At 29.7% G+C, this 15,475-nt stretch overlaps 3 protein-coding genes across 3 annotated transcripts; 1 reads left to right on the forward strand and 2 right to left on the reverse strand.

Annotated features, from left to right (window-relative positions):
• Window positions 1–4,831: 4,831 nt before the first annotated feature.
• Window positions 4,832–5,409, reverse strand: LOC138338801 (uncharacterized). Its single transcript, XM_069289887.1, has 2 exons — window positions 5,229–5,409; window positions 4,832–5,046 (listed from the first exon to the last, which is right to left on the reverse strand). The coding sequence occupies exons 1-2, from the start codon at window positions 5,407–5,409 to the stop codon at window positions 4,832–4,834; spliced, it is 396 nt and encodes a 131-aa protein (XP_069145988.1).
• A 2,512-nt stretch (window positions 5,410–7,921) lies between these two features.
• LOC101260487 (uncharacterized) lies at window positions 7,922–8,482 on the reverse strand. The gene has a single exon (XM_004248904.1). It carries the CDS (start codon window positions 8,480–8,482, stop codon window positions 7,922–7,924), a length of 561 nt encoding a protein of 186 aa, XP_004248952.1.
• A 1,340-nt stretch (window positions 8,483–9,822) lies between these two features.
• LOC109121264 (uncharacterized) lies at window positions 9,823–10,698 on the forward strand. Its single transcript, XM_019215932.1, has 3 exons — window positions 9,823–9,916; window positions 10,003–10,111; window positions 10,296–10,698. The coding sequence occupies exons 1-3, from the start codon at window positions 9,823–9,825 to the stop codon at window positions 10,696–10,698; spliced, it is 606 nt and encodes a 201-aa protein (XP_019071477.1).
• Window positions 10,699–15,475: the final 4,777 nt, after the last annotated feature.

Raw genomic sequence — 15,475 nt, forward strand, 5'->3', positions numbered from 1 at the left:
TATAGGGATTTAGTAAGTTTACATACTTTGCTTTCATGGTCTGCTTCAACAAAACACTCCGGTTGATCCATATAAATTTCTTTATTTAGGTCTCCATTTAGAAAAACAATTTTTACATCCATTTGATGAATTTGCAAATAAAAAATTGCAGCCGCAGCAACTAAAAGTCTAATGGATGTAATTCTTGTTACCGGAGAAAAAGTATCAAAAAATTCTAGGCCTTCTAGTTGTTTAAAACCTTTTGCAACTATCCTAGCCTTGTATTTATCAATAGAACAATCCGGTTTTAACTTTTTCCTTAAGATCCATTTGCAACCAACTGTTTTACAACCCGGTGGTAAAATGAACTAACTTCCAAGTTTCATTAGAAATTAGAGATTCCATCTCATCATTTACAGCCTCTTTCCAAAAAATAGAATCATGTGAAGATAATGCTTCTTTCAAAGTTAGAGGGTCATTTTCAATATTAAACACATAAAAATCAGAACCAAAATCTTTTTCTAGTCTAGCTCTTTTACTTCTTCTTAACTCAAAATCACCAACTTCTTTATTTTTCAAAGTTGAAGTAAAACAACTAGGTAGTGACAAAATATTTTGTTCAATCCTTTGACCCCCACTATTTTTAGTATCAAAAGGAAATTTATTTTCATGAAAAATAGCATCACCAGATTCTATTACAATATTATTTTCAAGATTAAAAAATCTATAGGCTGTACTATTTGAAGCATAACCAAGAAAAGCACAAGCAGTAACTTTCTTACCCAACTTTGTAATCTTGGTATCCATTAGCCTTACAAAGGCTAGACAACCCCAATCTCTTAGATATCCAAAACTTGGATTGTAACCTTTTCACAATTCAAAAGGTGTCAATTTAGAATTTTTATGAGGCACACGATTCAACACATAACAAGCAATTAAGATAGCTTCAACTCAAAAATTTAAAGGTGCATGCGACTCAATAAGCATAACATTAGTCAATTCAACCAAAGTTCTATTTTTCCTTTCTGCTACTCCATTAGACGAAGGAAAGTAAGAAGGAGTAGTTTCATGAATTATTCTCAATGATCTAACAAAAGAATTAAACTCATTTGATTCATATTCACGGCCTCTATCACTTCTAATTCTTTTTATTTTTCTTCCAAACTGATTTTCAACCTTATTGAGATAAGTTTTGAAATTTTCAAAAGCGTCACTTTTATTTTTCATCAACTGAACATATGTAAACTTAGAAAAATCATCAATGAAAATGATAAAATATCTATTACCTCCACGAGTTAGAATTTCATCAAGTTCACAAATATCAGTATGAACTAATTCTAACAAATCAGTTTTCCTTTCAACTTGAAAATGAGGTCTTTTAGTGATCTTGACTTTACTACAAGCCTCACACTTTTCAAAATTCTTTTTAACCATTGAGATTAATCCTAAACTACTCATGATTCCAACATAACGATCATTAATATGACACAAACGAGCATGCCAAAAATTAGTAGAAGAAAGCATATAAATAGAAGTAGAAGTTTTATTCATTTCAATTTTCAACTTAAACATCCCATCACATGCATACCCCTTTCCCACAAAAATACCTTTCTTCACTATTACATATTTATCAGATTCAATAATCTGTTTAAAATCTGCTTTATTAAGAAGAAAACTAGACATCAATTTTTTTCTCATAGAAGGAGTATAAAGTACATCTTTCAATGTTAATATCCTTTCAGAAGTAAAACACAATTCAACATCTCCCTTTCCAAGCACTTGCTAGTGTGAGCATCACCAAGCATGATGATTTTGGGCTCCTCAAAATGAGTATATTTTTTAAACCAGTCTTTGTCATAATAGACATGACGGTTTGCACCATAATCAGCCCATCATCCATCAACATTCTCAACCATGTTTATGTCGGTAATCACCACCACAAAAGGTTCTTCGGTAACGTTTACCTGACAGTTAGGACCACGTTTTCGAAATCTGTAAAATCGAGCAATATACCCACTCTTGCCACAAACAAAACATGGTCCATTTTCTTGAACTTTTTGATTTTGTGCTTGGTGATTTTCACCATTATTTTTCTTGGGAGATCTACCATTATTTTTCTTGTTTTTTCTTCTTAGGCTTTAAAGAAGTATTTTTGTGAGTTTCAGGAGTAGCATTATTCGAAGTAATTAAATTTACCTTCGATGTGATGTTGTTCTCTTCTGTTTGTAAAAGTTCATCTTGGCCCCTTGCTTCTTCTTCCATGCAAATTTTCATTATCAAGGTTTCAAGAGAGGTTTCCTTTTGTTTGTGGCGCATAGTTTTTCGAAATTCCTTCCAAGAAGGTGGAAGTTTATCCACTATGCCACAAAAAATAAGGTAATCTCCAATTTTAACCTCTTCGAACCTAATCTCTCCAACAATCATGATGAAGTCTTGAGCTTGATCTAGCACTGATTGTCCACCATTTGAAAACGAAAAAATCTACTAGCTGCATATTTTTTCGCTCCAGCCTCTTTGGTATCATACTTACTCTGCAATGTCTTCCAAATTTTCTTTGCACTAGAGTAAGTTTTATCATAATAATCATAAAAATTATTAGATAGACAATTAAGAAGAAATACCGACACTTATAGGAATCACCATCGTACTTTTTCACTTTCTCTAGATGAGAAATAGTTTCATCATCATTCATAGTAGTGATGTCTTCTTTATTTGGATTCTTCCCAGTTAATGCATAAGAAACATTGAAAAGACTTAAGTAGAAAAGTACTTTACCCTTCCATCTCTTTAAATGATTACCATTGAATCAAAATGGATTGTTAAGATCTCTCATCTTGACATCCGCGGTTTTTTCAATTGTAGCCATCTGTGAATCTCCTTAAAATTGTTGGTGAAAAAACTTACAAGATAATAAAATTGCAAGATTACAATTGAAAATAAAATGAAGAAATTAATCTCTTCAAGCTGAGGCGCGGATATCTCACTCTCTTTAAGGAGATTCAAGCCCACTGCAACAAATGTTTTCACCGGTCCAGCAGTAGTCCTCTTTGACTTGTCCCCTCCAGGATACAACAGCCTTTACAAAGTATAACTCAACAACTCTGGACAAGAGTTGAGTCCAAAGCTCCACAAAAAAGAACACCCCCCTTCAACTAATAAGAACTCTCTTTTAGACTAACTCTTTCACTCTTTGTTTTCTCTTATGTTTTGTGTATCCCAAACCAAATGAAGACCACCACTATTTATACTACAAAAAGTCTTCCTAGCAATGAATAGGAAGATAATGGAGGTAGTAAATAGTGAAAATAATGGCCTTAGGAGTTTCATAGGTTACATAGGTTACAATAGGAGTTACATAGGTTACAAAGAGTAATGGAGGAATTACGAATGAAATAAAGTGATGGACAACCAATGCTAATGGATGATGTAGAAGTTATACATTCCAATGTTTATTGGAATGTTTTTATCTCACAATGAATTCAACCAATAAAGTCAAAAGTAATGGCATTACATGGCTACCAAGTCAAAGATAAATAACATGATTAAATTGGTAGTTTAAAACACAAATGCCTACCAATAGTCATTCTTATAACTCCAAAATAAAGCAATTTAATATGTTAAATATTAATATTAAAATGTTAATAACCTAATATATTATGACATGCATGCTATAACATAGTTGAATAAGCTTATTTCTATGCAGATTTTGTTATTTTGCTTGGTGATTGAAAGTTTCTGCTGAGTTCGTATCAATTTATTCGTGATTTGCAATTATAGTTAGATCTCTATCTTTGTTTTTGTTTTTATGTTTAACCATGTTGTTTGAATATATTGTGATGAATTCTTGCTTCTTGTGGAAGCAAGGAACTCATTACTTGTTTTTTAAAAAATTAAAAAAGATGTCTTATATCTACGTACTCTCTAAATTTCAATGTGTTTTATATTGTTATTTTATGTATTTTAAATGTGGTTATACTTATATTTTGATGCATGCTTCATATGAAGATCTAACTGAGCTAATTAATATGCTTGATGGATTATAATTAGGTTTATTGAAATTAACATAACATAAATAGTGTGTTTACTTGTTTAAACTTATTTGAGTACTTTTTTAATGTGTTACTTTGTAATAGCAAAATTATAATATGAACTACTTTAATACTTGTAATAAAATATCAAGATTAAATCTAAAGTTTTAAATATATCTAGAACATAGCCCTGGATTGCATATACATATTAATGTTTATAATAAAATAATATCAACATGTAGTTCCATTGCATATAATGAAATAATATGATACTATCTGTAAAGCACACTCGATTACTTAAGTGTGGAAGTGTTCACCATATGCATAAGTGTAGTATCTCTCTCCATTGTTTCAGACTTTGCCACAAGTTCTATAATTTAAGAACTGATTTGCCATAGTCAATAAAATAACATACCTCTAAATGATTACATAATATACCAGCAACTTCATCTGAATTATTTTATAATGATTATCAACAATAAAACCTGATATATAAAAACATCCAAAAGAATTGGAATATCACAATAGATTTTGGAACACTTCTTTATATATTGCATTTATAGCCTCATCAGTTAACTGACCATTATCATTGTAACTCATTATTTTAAATCCCTTTCTACTTGTTACTCTAGAAACAACTGCATAAAGTTTTTCATGGGCAAACACTGTTTTCTTTAATAAAAATCCAACATGAGATAAAGACTGTCCTTGGCTCTTGTTGATTGTCATGGCAAATGATACAATTCTAAGAAATTGTCTTCTTTGAAACTTAAATGGGATTCTAGAATCTGAAGGTGTTAAAGTCATTCTTGGAATAAATACCTTCAGTCCAGCCATCTGTCAGATAAAACCTTCGCTTCAATTACTTGATTTCCAAGTTTAGTAACAATCAATCTAGTTCCATTACATAATACTGTTGTCTGATCAATATTTCTTAGTGATATCACTGGAACTCCAACTTTTAAATTGATTGAATGATTAGGAACTCTAGAACATTTAATAGTATCCAAAAATTCTGGTGTGTGTACATGTTCCAAAGCTGAATAGGTATGATCAAACTTGCATAATTTGTCAGAACTCAAATATGTTTCTTAGGACTATGATTTAAGGAGATCATATATTGATTGATTGATTCCACTATATCAAGAGTCGGAGCTAGAATGACTCTTTGTTGTACATATCCAACATCATCGCAATTATTACTAAAATCTGGATACATACTTTCCACAATAGCTGCTATTGGATCAATACACTCAGTTATCAGAAGATCCATTCGTATTACAACTTTATCAATACTATCAAATGAATTACCAATGCTACCATCCCGAAATGTCAATATCCAATCAAAAAACTCTTTCAACCCCTTTAAGTCAGTATCACTGTCACTGTTTTGCAATCTCATATTCTTTGTCAATGTTAATAATTCACAATGGGCCCCATAAATATAAAGAGTTGATAATTGCATTAACAATATCTTGCCGGCTACCTTTTGCGATCAATGGTAGAATTTTTCTGAAGTCACCTCGAAAAATAACTATTTTACCACCAAATGGTAATTCTGACTTAATTCTCTCTTTGTAGCCAATAATATCTCTTAAGGTCTTATCAAGAGCTCCAAAACAATGTCTACGCATCATTGGATCCTCATCCCAACTAATCAACTTAGTCTTGATTATTAAGTGTGCTAAAGGAGTACCTTAGTTGTTTTAAATGGTATGTTGAATATTCAGTTATATTTAGCGGGATAACAAATCTAGAATGTGTTGTTCGTCCACCTCGTAATAAAAGAGATGCAATTCCGCTATATGCAACTGTTAAAACAACATCTCCTTTGGATCGTATGACTGCTGATAGAGTCTTCCAAAATCCATCCATATTTTCATTGACTGTTGCCATAATTTTTTTTATACACTGCTTTCTACTCGTCGGTTAAATTTAATATCAATTGTTGATGTTCATCACCTAATGCTCGTTTATTGTAACAGATTTCATCACAAATTAATGTATTTGTAATGTCAACATAATCCTCAGTGTATACAGTATCGACATTGTAGAAAAGTCCGAAAAACTTCTTCCACAACTTTTTAAAAAACTTTCTATCTTTTGCAAGCAACATTTCTTTAAATCAACATCTAATAGATACGCTTCTGAAAATAAAATATAAATATATATTAAAAATTAATATTTAAACATCTATGTAATAAACTAATAAGTCAAACAAATATAATATAGAATTCATGATAAAATTAGATTAATTTAAATTTAAACATTATTGGATACCCGGGTTATCTAGTACTCTTCTTTCTTCATAAAGAATATCTTAAGATAATTAATGGCATGTTGATTGTCAAACAACTTCCGGACGTGACATAAATTTGATAGAAGTAGTATAGCAAATAATTATCTTAAATATAATGGCATTCTCCAATGACTTACTTCTACTATAACATCAACATATTCTTTGTCATCATCTAATAATCCTACAGCATAACATGCATCTCTAAAAGTCTCGTGATCTACATCATTTATTCTTCTGAGATCTTAATATGAAGTGGGACCTCTAACAATATTCAATAACAATCTAACATAATATTGCTCACTAGATCCCGGTGGAACAAAGAAAGTTCTTCCAATTGAAAATGTAGAATGTTTTATTTTATCCTATCTTTATGATTGTTGTTTCTAGACAAACTTTAAAGAAAATTATGCATAGGTTAAATCGCTTGCTTCAGGAAATTCCTTGTTTGCTTCAAACCAACTTAAAAACTTTGATTCCCTTACGGTTTGTTTGTTGATGGCAACATCAATTGGATCATCATTTGAAAATAAGATATTCTAATTGCCTGATAAATGAAAAGATAACCTTTCTACAAAAGGTTAACCATGGTGGATTGAAAATTTAAAGATTCTCCAAACTGTTTCACATGGTGATATATACTGACATCCACAATACATATTTATTTCATCGACCCCTACTTGATATGAAGTATTCGCACTACCTCCAAAAGTAGTTGTAACACGGTCATGACCTTTATTTACATACTAGATCAATATAAAAAAAAAGCAGGTTCTAGGGCAAGTGAATTTGAAAGCAGTCTCTTTTAAAGAGAGTTAGAAAAGCCAATCCAGTTGTTTCCTTGTTAATTGACCTTTATTGATTACACCATTCGACATTATTATGCGCCCCATATTTCAATAACAAAAATCTAATGTGTGATATAATATATTCATTATCCAAATCAATAAATGATCTCTTTGTAGATCTGTCATCATCTCTTCATCTATATACATGATATCCATCCTCATCAATTGAGGTAGAAGAAATAAACCTGTTTAGAAAATGTTTAGAACATTTTCCATTTTGCATGCAAGGAGATGAATTTCTTACTGAACCACATGGGACATGCATCATAAAGTTTGTAACAGCAACATTATAATCCGAATCAAGTAATTTATTTGATAATTCAATTGAAATAATACCATCTATATCACCAATATTTGGAGATTTATTATGTTGAAATACCAAAATATGGGCATGAAGTAAGCATAAATCACTGCATAAAAGGATAAATATGATATGATATGTTTATTACTGATTTGGAGTTAAAATAAACAATTATTATGTTATAATAATAAGGCAATATATACCTGTTTTTACTTGTCCAAAAATTTTGTTGTCACGCAAATCCTTTATCAGGTGATCTATTTGACTTTAAAGACTCTTGTTATAATGTCTGTCCGATCTTCTCGATCCAATCCCCTACTCTTCACAGTTTTTGTGGTCTCAGGCCATTTAGGATTGCAAGTAAATGTAATAAGTAGAGTAGGATATCCGGCTCATTTACATATTGCCATCGTGTCTTGATAATTTTGCAACATGTAACGTGTACCTCTAGTGAAAGAAGAAGATAATATTACTCGTTGTCTTTGAGAAGAAGGTTGAGTGTCTCCCTGCGAAAAACTTCTTGTAATCCCTTATAGAAGTCAGCTCCCAAATTTGTTTGATGGAGCATATAAAATAACAATCGTGAAGATTCTATCGTTGTATATCCATCAACACAGAATTGTTGAAATAACCTTTTAGCTGATATAATTGCTAGTACTTCATTCTGTCTTTCTTGAATTTTGTATGAAAAATATTCAAGAGAGCTAACATATTTCCTTCCATCAGCTGATTCATCAATTCCATTTAAAAAAATATGTTCTCTATATCCATCTTCACCAAATGGATAAAGTAATGAATATTGCAAACCTAAGTATGCTGCATTCAATTCACTTATTCTCTTAAGTTGTCCAGAATGACTTTCAATTATTATATCTCTATCTGAACTATTTGGTTCAAAATCACCAACCACCAAAGCTGCTACCTCAGAAATTGTTGGCAAATTGTACAATTTTCCATCTGATCCTCTTTTTTCTACCAGTCTTAGTTTAACATCAACATGTTGATCAATTTTAAATCTATCTCTTACCATATGAAAAGATTTTTTAAGCACATTGTGTTTATCTAGCATTTCCTTGAGATCATTAACAATTTGAGCATGAACTTGATTGTTACTTTTCCTACGACTAAAAAAGAAAAAATTATATATAATAGTGATTAATAATTACAATTATATTTAACATTGTAAAATTAATATATTATATAAATCCTTACCTGATAACATTCAGGGGCGGAGCCACGTAGGCTCCAGGATGTTCAATTGGACACCATTCGTCGAAAAAAAATCCCTAAATATACATGTAAAATTTTGATTTAATATTGGTATATATAAAAGTTGGACCCCCTAAAATAACTAAACAAGACGCAGTCGAGTTGGCAATGGCTGGCCGCATCCCTACACTTTGTCCAGGTTCATTTTTATAGTTATTTTTGTCTTCTTGAATTTAATTAATTAAAGAGACATGCATAATTTTAGCATAAACGTTTAGTGGCTTGTTGGCTAATTGTGTCATGAATACCTCCCTTGACACAAGGTCGAATCCCCCCTAACACTAACTTTTTTTTTTCCAATTAAAATTGAATTGTTTCCTTAAATTTCAATATCTTTTCACTATGGAATAAGGTTTCCTAAAATTTAATGTTTTTTCCTTGTGGATTTTTTTCAACTAAAATTGAATTGTTTCCTAAAATTTTAATACCTTTTTCTTGTAGAATAAGATTTCCTTAAATTTTAATACCTTTTCCTTGTTGAATAAGATTTCCTTAATTTTTTTTTAAAAAATTCTTATGGAATAAGGTTTTCTGTATCTATAAATACAAGACGGAATTTTCCAAATTATATCACCATATTATTAAGAATAGAATCTCAATAATTCTCTCTCTTTTTCTTCTTCTCGTTCTTTTATTGTATAACAAAATAATTAACTTAATATTTTAGTTTCAAGTGTCAATGGACATGAGAAATTATTATAATAGAGTACCAAAAAAAAGTTCGACTTCTCTAAGTCAACCAAATAAAGAAACAACGATAGATCAATTAGAGATGTTGTCACATTCTTCTAAAAAACAAAGCATTGATTTAAATACTCTAGAAGTTGATTCAGAAAAAGCTTCAATTTTAATCATGATTTAAATCTTCGTGATGAAATAAGAAGCGCATACCTTAAACTTGGTCCTTGTCGATCAAATATTAAAGAATACCCTCAATCATATATTGGTAAAGCAATGCGTCGTTTCAACCCTGATTGGTATCAAGCGTATAACTTGTTAGAGTATAGTGAGAGTGCATATGCAACATATTAAAAGGAATAATATTCATCAAGGTGGAGATGAAGTATTTTCAAAAACAGGATTTAACAATTGGCATAAAAAATGAAGCTTGACGAACATGTTGGTGGACCGAATAGCGTTCATAATAAAGCAAAGAAAAAATGTGATGATCTAATGCAACAAAGACAGTCCATTCGTGCTGCATTTGATAGACAATCTGATAAGATTCAAGGACTCGCTTAAATGCTTCAATTGATGTGATAAGATTTTTCTTGAATCAAGGGTTGCCACTTCGCGGTCATGATGAAAGTGAATCCTCATTGAACAGAGATAATTTTATTAAATTTCTTTCCTGGTACACAGATAGGTGTGAAAACATCAAACCGTTCGGGTTAGAAAATGCTCCATGAAATAACAAATTGACTTCTCAAGATATCCAAAAAAAAATTGTGACTGCATGTAAGATAGAAACATTGAAGTCTATAATGGAGGATCTAAATGGTGATTATTTTGCTCTATTAGTTGATGAATCTTTTGATGTGTCAAGTAAGGAGCAAATGACTATTTTTTTTAAGATATGTTGATAAAAAAGAATTTGTAATGGAAGCATTTATTGGACTTGTTCATGTTAAAGATACTAGTGCTATATCTTTAAAGAAAACACTTGTTAATGTGCTTGATGTACGCAGACAATGTTATGATGGAGCAAGCAATATGCAAGGTGATATCAATGGTCTTAAAATGTTGATTAAGAAAGAAAGTAAATCGGCTCATTCTATTCATTGTTTTGCTCATCAACTTCAACTAAATCTTGTCACGGTTTCAAAAAAATGTTTTCAAGTGGGAGAACTTGTGCTATTGGTTTCAAATATTTTGAATGTGTTGGGAGATTCTTTTAAGCGAATGGATGAACTACGACAATCTCAAAAAGATAATCTTCAAAAGACATTAGATATGGATGAAATAGAAATAGGTTGAGGCTTAAATAAAAAACTTGGCCTTATTAGAGCCGGTGATACTCGTTGGGGATCTCACTAAAAAGCATTTCAAAACTTTTTACTTTTGTTTGACTCTATTATTGATGTACTTGATACACTTGTTGAAGATGCAAATACTTTAGATGAAAGAGCTAAAACATCAGGATATCTTAGAAGTTTTCAAACTTATGAGGTTGCTTTCATGTTACATTTGATGAAGGATATTTTGAGAATCACTTATGATCTTAATATATCACTATAGAAAAGGAACAAGATATTGCAAACGCCATGATACTTATTGAAGTAGCCAACAAAAGACTTCAAAAACTAAGAGATGATGGATGAGAGCCACTTATCAATAAAATATCTTTGTTTTGTATCAAACATGACATCTTGATATCTAATTTTGATGAGCCATATGCTAACTCTGGAAGAGAACGACGTAAAATTGTTGATCATACTGTTTTACATCATTCTCGTGTGGAAGTATTTTATAAGATCATTGATTGTTAACTCCAAGAACTTAATGATTGTTTCAATGAGGTGGCAAGTGATTTATTTCATGGAGTATCTTGCTTGAATCCAGTTAATTCATTTTCTAGTTTTGACATAGGAAAAATAATGAGAATGGCTGAACTATATCCTGATGACTTTGATCAATTTAGTATGGGCGTCCTTCAAAATAAGCTTGCCAATTACATTATCGATGTACGAGATACTCATAAAAGATTCTCTGATTTAGGTGGACTTGGTGAACTTTCAAGGAAATCAGTAGAAACAAAGAAAAACTTAACTTATCCATGTATGTTTCGCTTAGTGAAATTTGCTTTGCTTTTACCAGTTGCTACTGCAACAGTCGAAAGAGTTTTCTTGGTAATAAAGTATATTAAAAATGACTTGCGAAACCGAATGGATGATGAGTTTTTAGACGGTTGTATAGTGCCTTATGTAGAAAAGAAAGTATTTCGTACTATTTCTAATGAGTCTATTATAAAAATATTTCATGATATGAAACCACGTCGAGTACAAAAAATATTTTTGAATCATGTTTTTAATAGTAATTGTTTTTATGTTAGTTTGAATTATACACTTGTAATTCTATTAAAAATATTCTTATATTCAATTAAATATTGTTTAACTTGATTATTGTTTTGGTAGATTAAATTATCATTTTATTTTTATAAAAAATACTATTAAAAATTTGGACACCCTTGATGAAATTCCTGGTTACGCCACTGATAACTTTAATTCTATTTTGCACCTCATTATATATATATATATATATATATATATATATATATATATAGAGTTGTGCAAATCTTGGAGTAGATCCCTCGATAGGTAATAAGCTTCCAATTTTATGATAATTATATCCAGATAATCTGAATGTACTTGACCCTTTTGTTTGATTGACATATGCATCAATTTTTCCTCCCATTAATATAAATGAAAACATGGAATTATAAGTTGTGATATTCTCTCTGAAATGTCGACTTTTGTCATCTAAAATAATTTTATATTATTCAAATATTTTAAAAGAATATATTCTATAATTTGATAAATAATTACAATTACCTGATCCAAATAATAATTCCTTTAGAAGTGTAGGAGAATCCTTTGGATTTGGAAGCTTTATTTTTTCCTTGCTACAACACAACGTGAAAACATGTTTTATTTATTTATATCTCTTCTCAATTCTTTCTTCATACCAAAAGTGTGCACCAAAATGTTCACACTCATAAGTAGGATCGCCCATATCCCAAAAATCTAATAATACTTTATTTCAAATTTAAAGTTAGAATGTAATTACTTATAGTATATAAATAATAAATTGAATTATTGATGAAATGTAATATTGAAGCAAATACCTTTGTTATAAATCATACCACCTTTATTTTCATTCCATACAAATATAATAATAAAATATTAAAAAACAATTTCAAAATTTTAAACATTAATAAATTATAAGAACATAAATGTGTTTAAGTGTAGATTCATACCTTCAAGCATATCTACATATTTATTTTCAGTAATATCTTGCTCATTTGATTGAATGTTAGAATGTTCCACCGCCAACAAAGGTGAAAATGCATTCTCATCCACCATTATATGTTAGATTGCCTAGAATATGAAGTAGAACTACTTGACAAATCTAGCATAAAGAAATATGAATTAATTAACGAATAAAACCTAGTTAAAGTGTTTCTAGTACATTAAAAAAGAAACTAAATTAAGAAAACAATAGAAAGATATGAAACATCTAACCATTGGATATTACCTTTAGTTATTGTCTTGCTGGAATATATGTAAGTTATAGGTTCATTAGATTAGTGTTTGATTAGTTCAAACATTCTTGTTAGTGATAACCTTTTTTATAATTAAATATGACATTTATATTTTGGTTTTATGAGAAAACTATATGTTGGTATGTTAGTAACATGTTAAGGGGGTTCTAGCTTTACTAATGAACATGTTAAGGATATTTGTTTAGTGATTAGGTATTTAATTGTGTTTTCAAAGGGAAGGACGATATAATCACTCATTTTTTTTGTACTGATTTAGTTAAATGGTATAACAATATTCATTTTTTTGCTTTTATGGTTTGCTAATAGGTTAGAAGTTGAGTGTGTGTGAATTTGAAAAATGTGTGCTATCTAGTTTTTGAGTAAAATATTACCTAATATTTGATTTACTTCAATTATTATATTATTTTATCCGTCTTTTGTCGCTGCTATGTTCGATTTTCATGTTTGATTTTTCCTAATTTCTTACGTGAGCCTAGTGTCTATTAATAAAATATACTCTCTACTTGTAATGTCCAAAATCTATTAGTCGGATTACAATGAATGTATTATTGTTTTTATTGTTGTAACGTGTTTGTGTATAAGTATTCCCTTAAGAATATACTAATAGTTATTTGTTTTGATTTTAAAAACTACATAATTTGAAAGTAGATGATGGTTCCAGAAGAATGAAGTTCTAGGAGGAATTTGGTATATCATTAATTTATGGAAATTAAATTACAGAATGCTGGTCAATTCTACCGCTAAAAGGTAATTACTAAGGCACCCATACTTCAGGCGATTTTTATGAATAGTCAACTGTACTATGATATAGAAAAAAGATATGAAAAATAACTTAACTTTCATCTCAAATGAGATTAAAGATCTAGAACAGTTGAATAGGTTTTGATTTATCTTGTTTAGATCTATTTATAATTTGACATTACTTTGCTTGAAATGATCAAGTGAGTAAACCAAATGTTAGCTATTTTGTTTTGTTAAGTTATCTGTTAGATTAACTATCATTTTTCCAAATGATGACTATTGAAAAATTGCTTAAATAGTCCAACTATTAATTTGCTAAGTTGCTAAGGCTTACAACTAATTTTAAGTTCATATATTAATCTTGGAACTCTCACACAATGCAATAGACATTTTATATGTTGTTTCTCTTAGAAAAAAAAATGATATGCTCTTCCTGCTGATTGAGGGGGTCTACCAATATACACATTTATCTAATTATGCAAGTAACGTTTAACTGATCATATATTATTGTGAATGTTTTTTTGTAATAAACATACATTTGGATTTATCATAGTGATAAGAGACTATAAATATAAACATTTATTGGATATTACCTTTAGTTATTGTATTGTTGGAATATATGTAAGTTTATAGGTTCATTAGATTAGTGTTTGATTAGTTCAAGCCTTCGTGTTAGTGATAGCCTTTTTATTAATTAACTATGACATTTATATTTTGGTTTTATGAGAAAATTATTGTTGGTATGTTAGTTAACATGTTAAGGAGGTTCTAGTTACTAATGAACATGTTAAGGATATTTGTTTAATGATTAGGTATCTAATTGTGTTTTTTCACAGGAAAGGAATATATACTCACTGATTTTTGTTGGTACTGATTTAGTTAACTGGTACAACAATATTCATTTTTTTTAATGTTTTTATGGTTTTGCAAATAGGTTAGAAATTGAGTATGTGTGAATTTGAAAATTGCGTTATATCTAAATCTTTGATTTAAGTATTACTTAATATTTGATTTACTTTGGTTATTATATTATTTTATCCGTTTTTTCTCACTGCTATGTTAGCTTTACATGCTTGATTTTTCCTAATGTCTTACGTGAGCCTAACGTCTATTAAGAAAAAAATAGTCTCTACTTGTGATGTCCAGAATTCATTAGTCGGATTACAATGAATGTTTTTTTTTTTGTTGTAACATGTTTGTGTATAAGTATTCCTTTAAGAACATACTAATAGTTATTTGTTTATCTTATTATTTTTTCTTCTTATTTCTAGTAAACTTCTGATTGCAGTTACCAAATATGTATTGATTTAAAAAACTACATAACTGATAAGAGATAATGGGTTCCAGAAGAACCAAGTGATAGGAGGAATTTGATATATCATGGATTTGTGAAAAATTAATTTACAGAATGCTGGTCATTTCTACCACTAGAAGGTAATTACTAAGGGACCCATATTTCAGGTGTTTTTTTATGGCCAGTCAACAATATTATGCCATAGAAAAAGGATATAAAAAGTAACGTAATATTCATCTCGCATAAGATTAAAGATCTAGAACAATTGTAGAATTTTTATTTATCTAGTCTAGATCTGTTTATAATTTGACATTATGTTGCTTTGAATGATTAAGTGAGCAAACCAAATTGTTAGCTATTTTGTTTTGTTAAATTATATGTTAGATTAGCTATCATCTTCCAAATGACGAATATTGAAAAATTGCTTAAATAGTCCT

This window comes from Solanum lycopersicum, chromosome 10 (genome assembly GCF_036512215.1).
Source record: "Solanum lycopersicum chromosome 10, SLM_r2.1".
NCBI lineage: Eukaryota > Viridiplantae > Streptophyta > Magnoliopsida > Solanales > Solanaceae > Solanum > Solanum lycopersicum.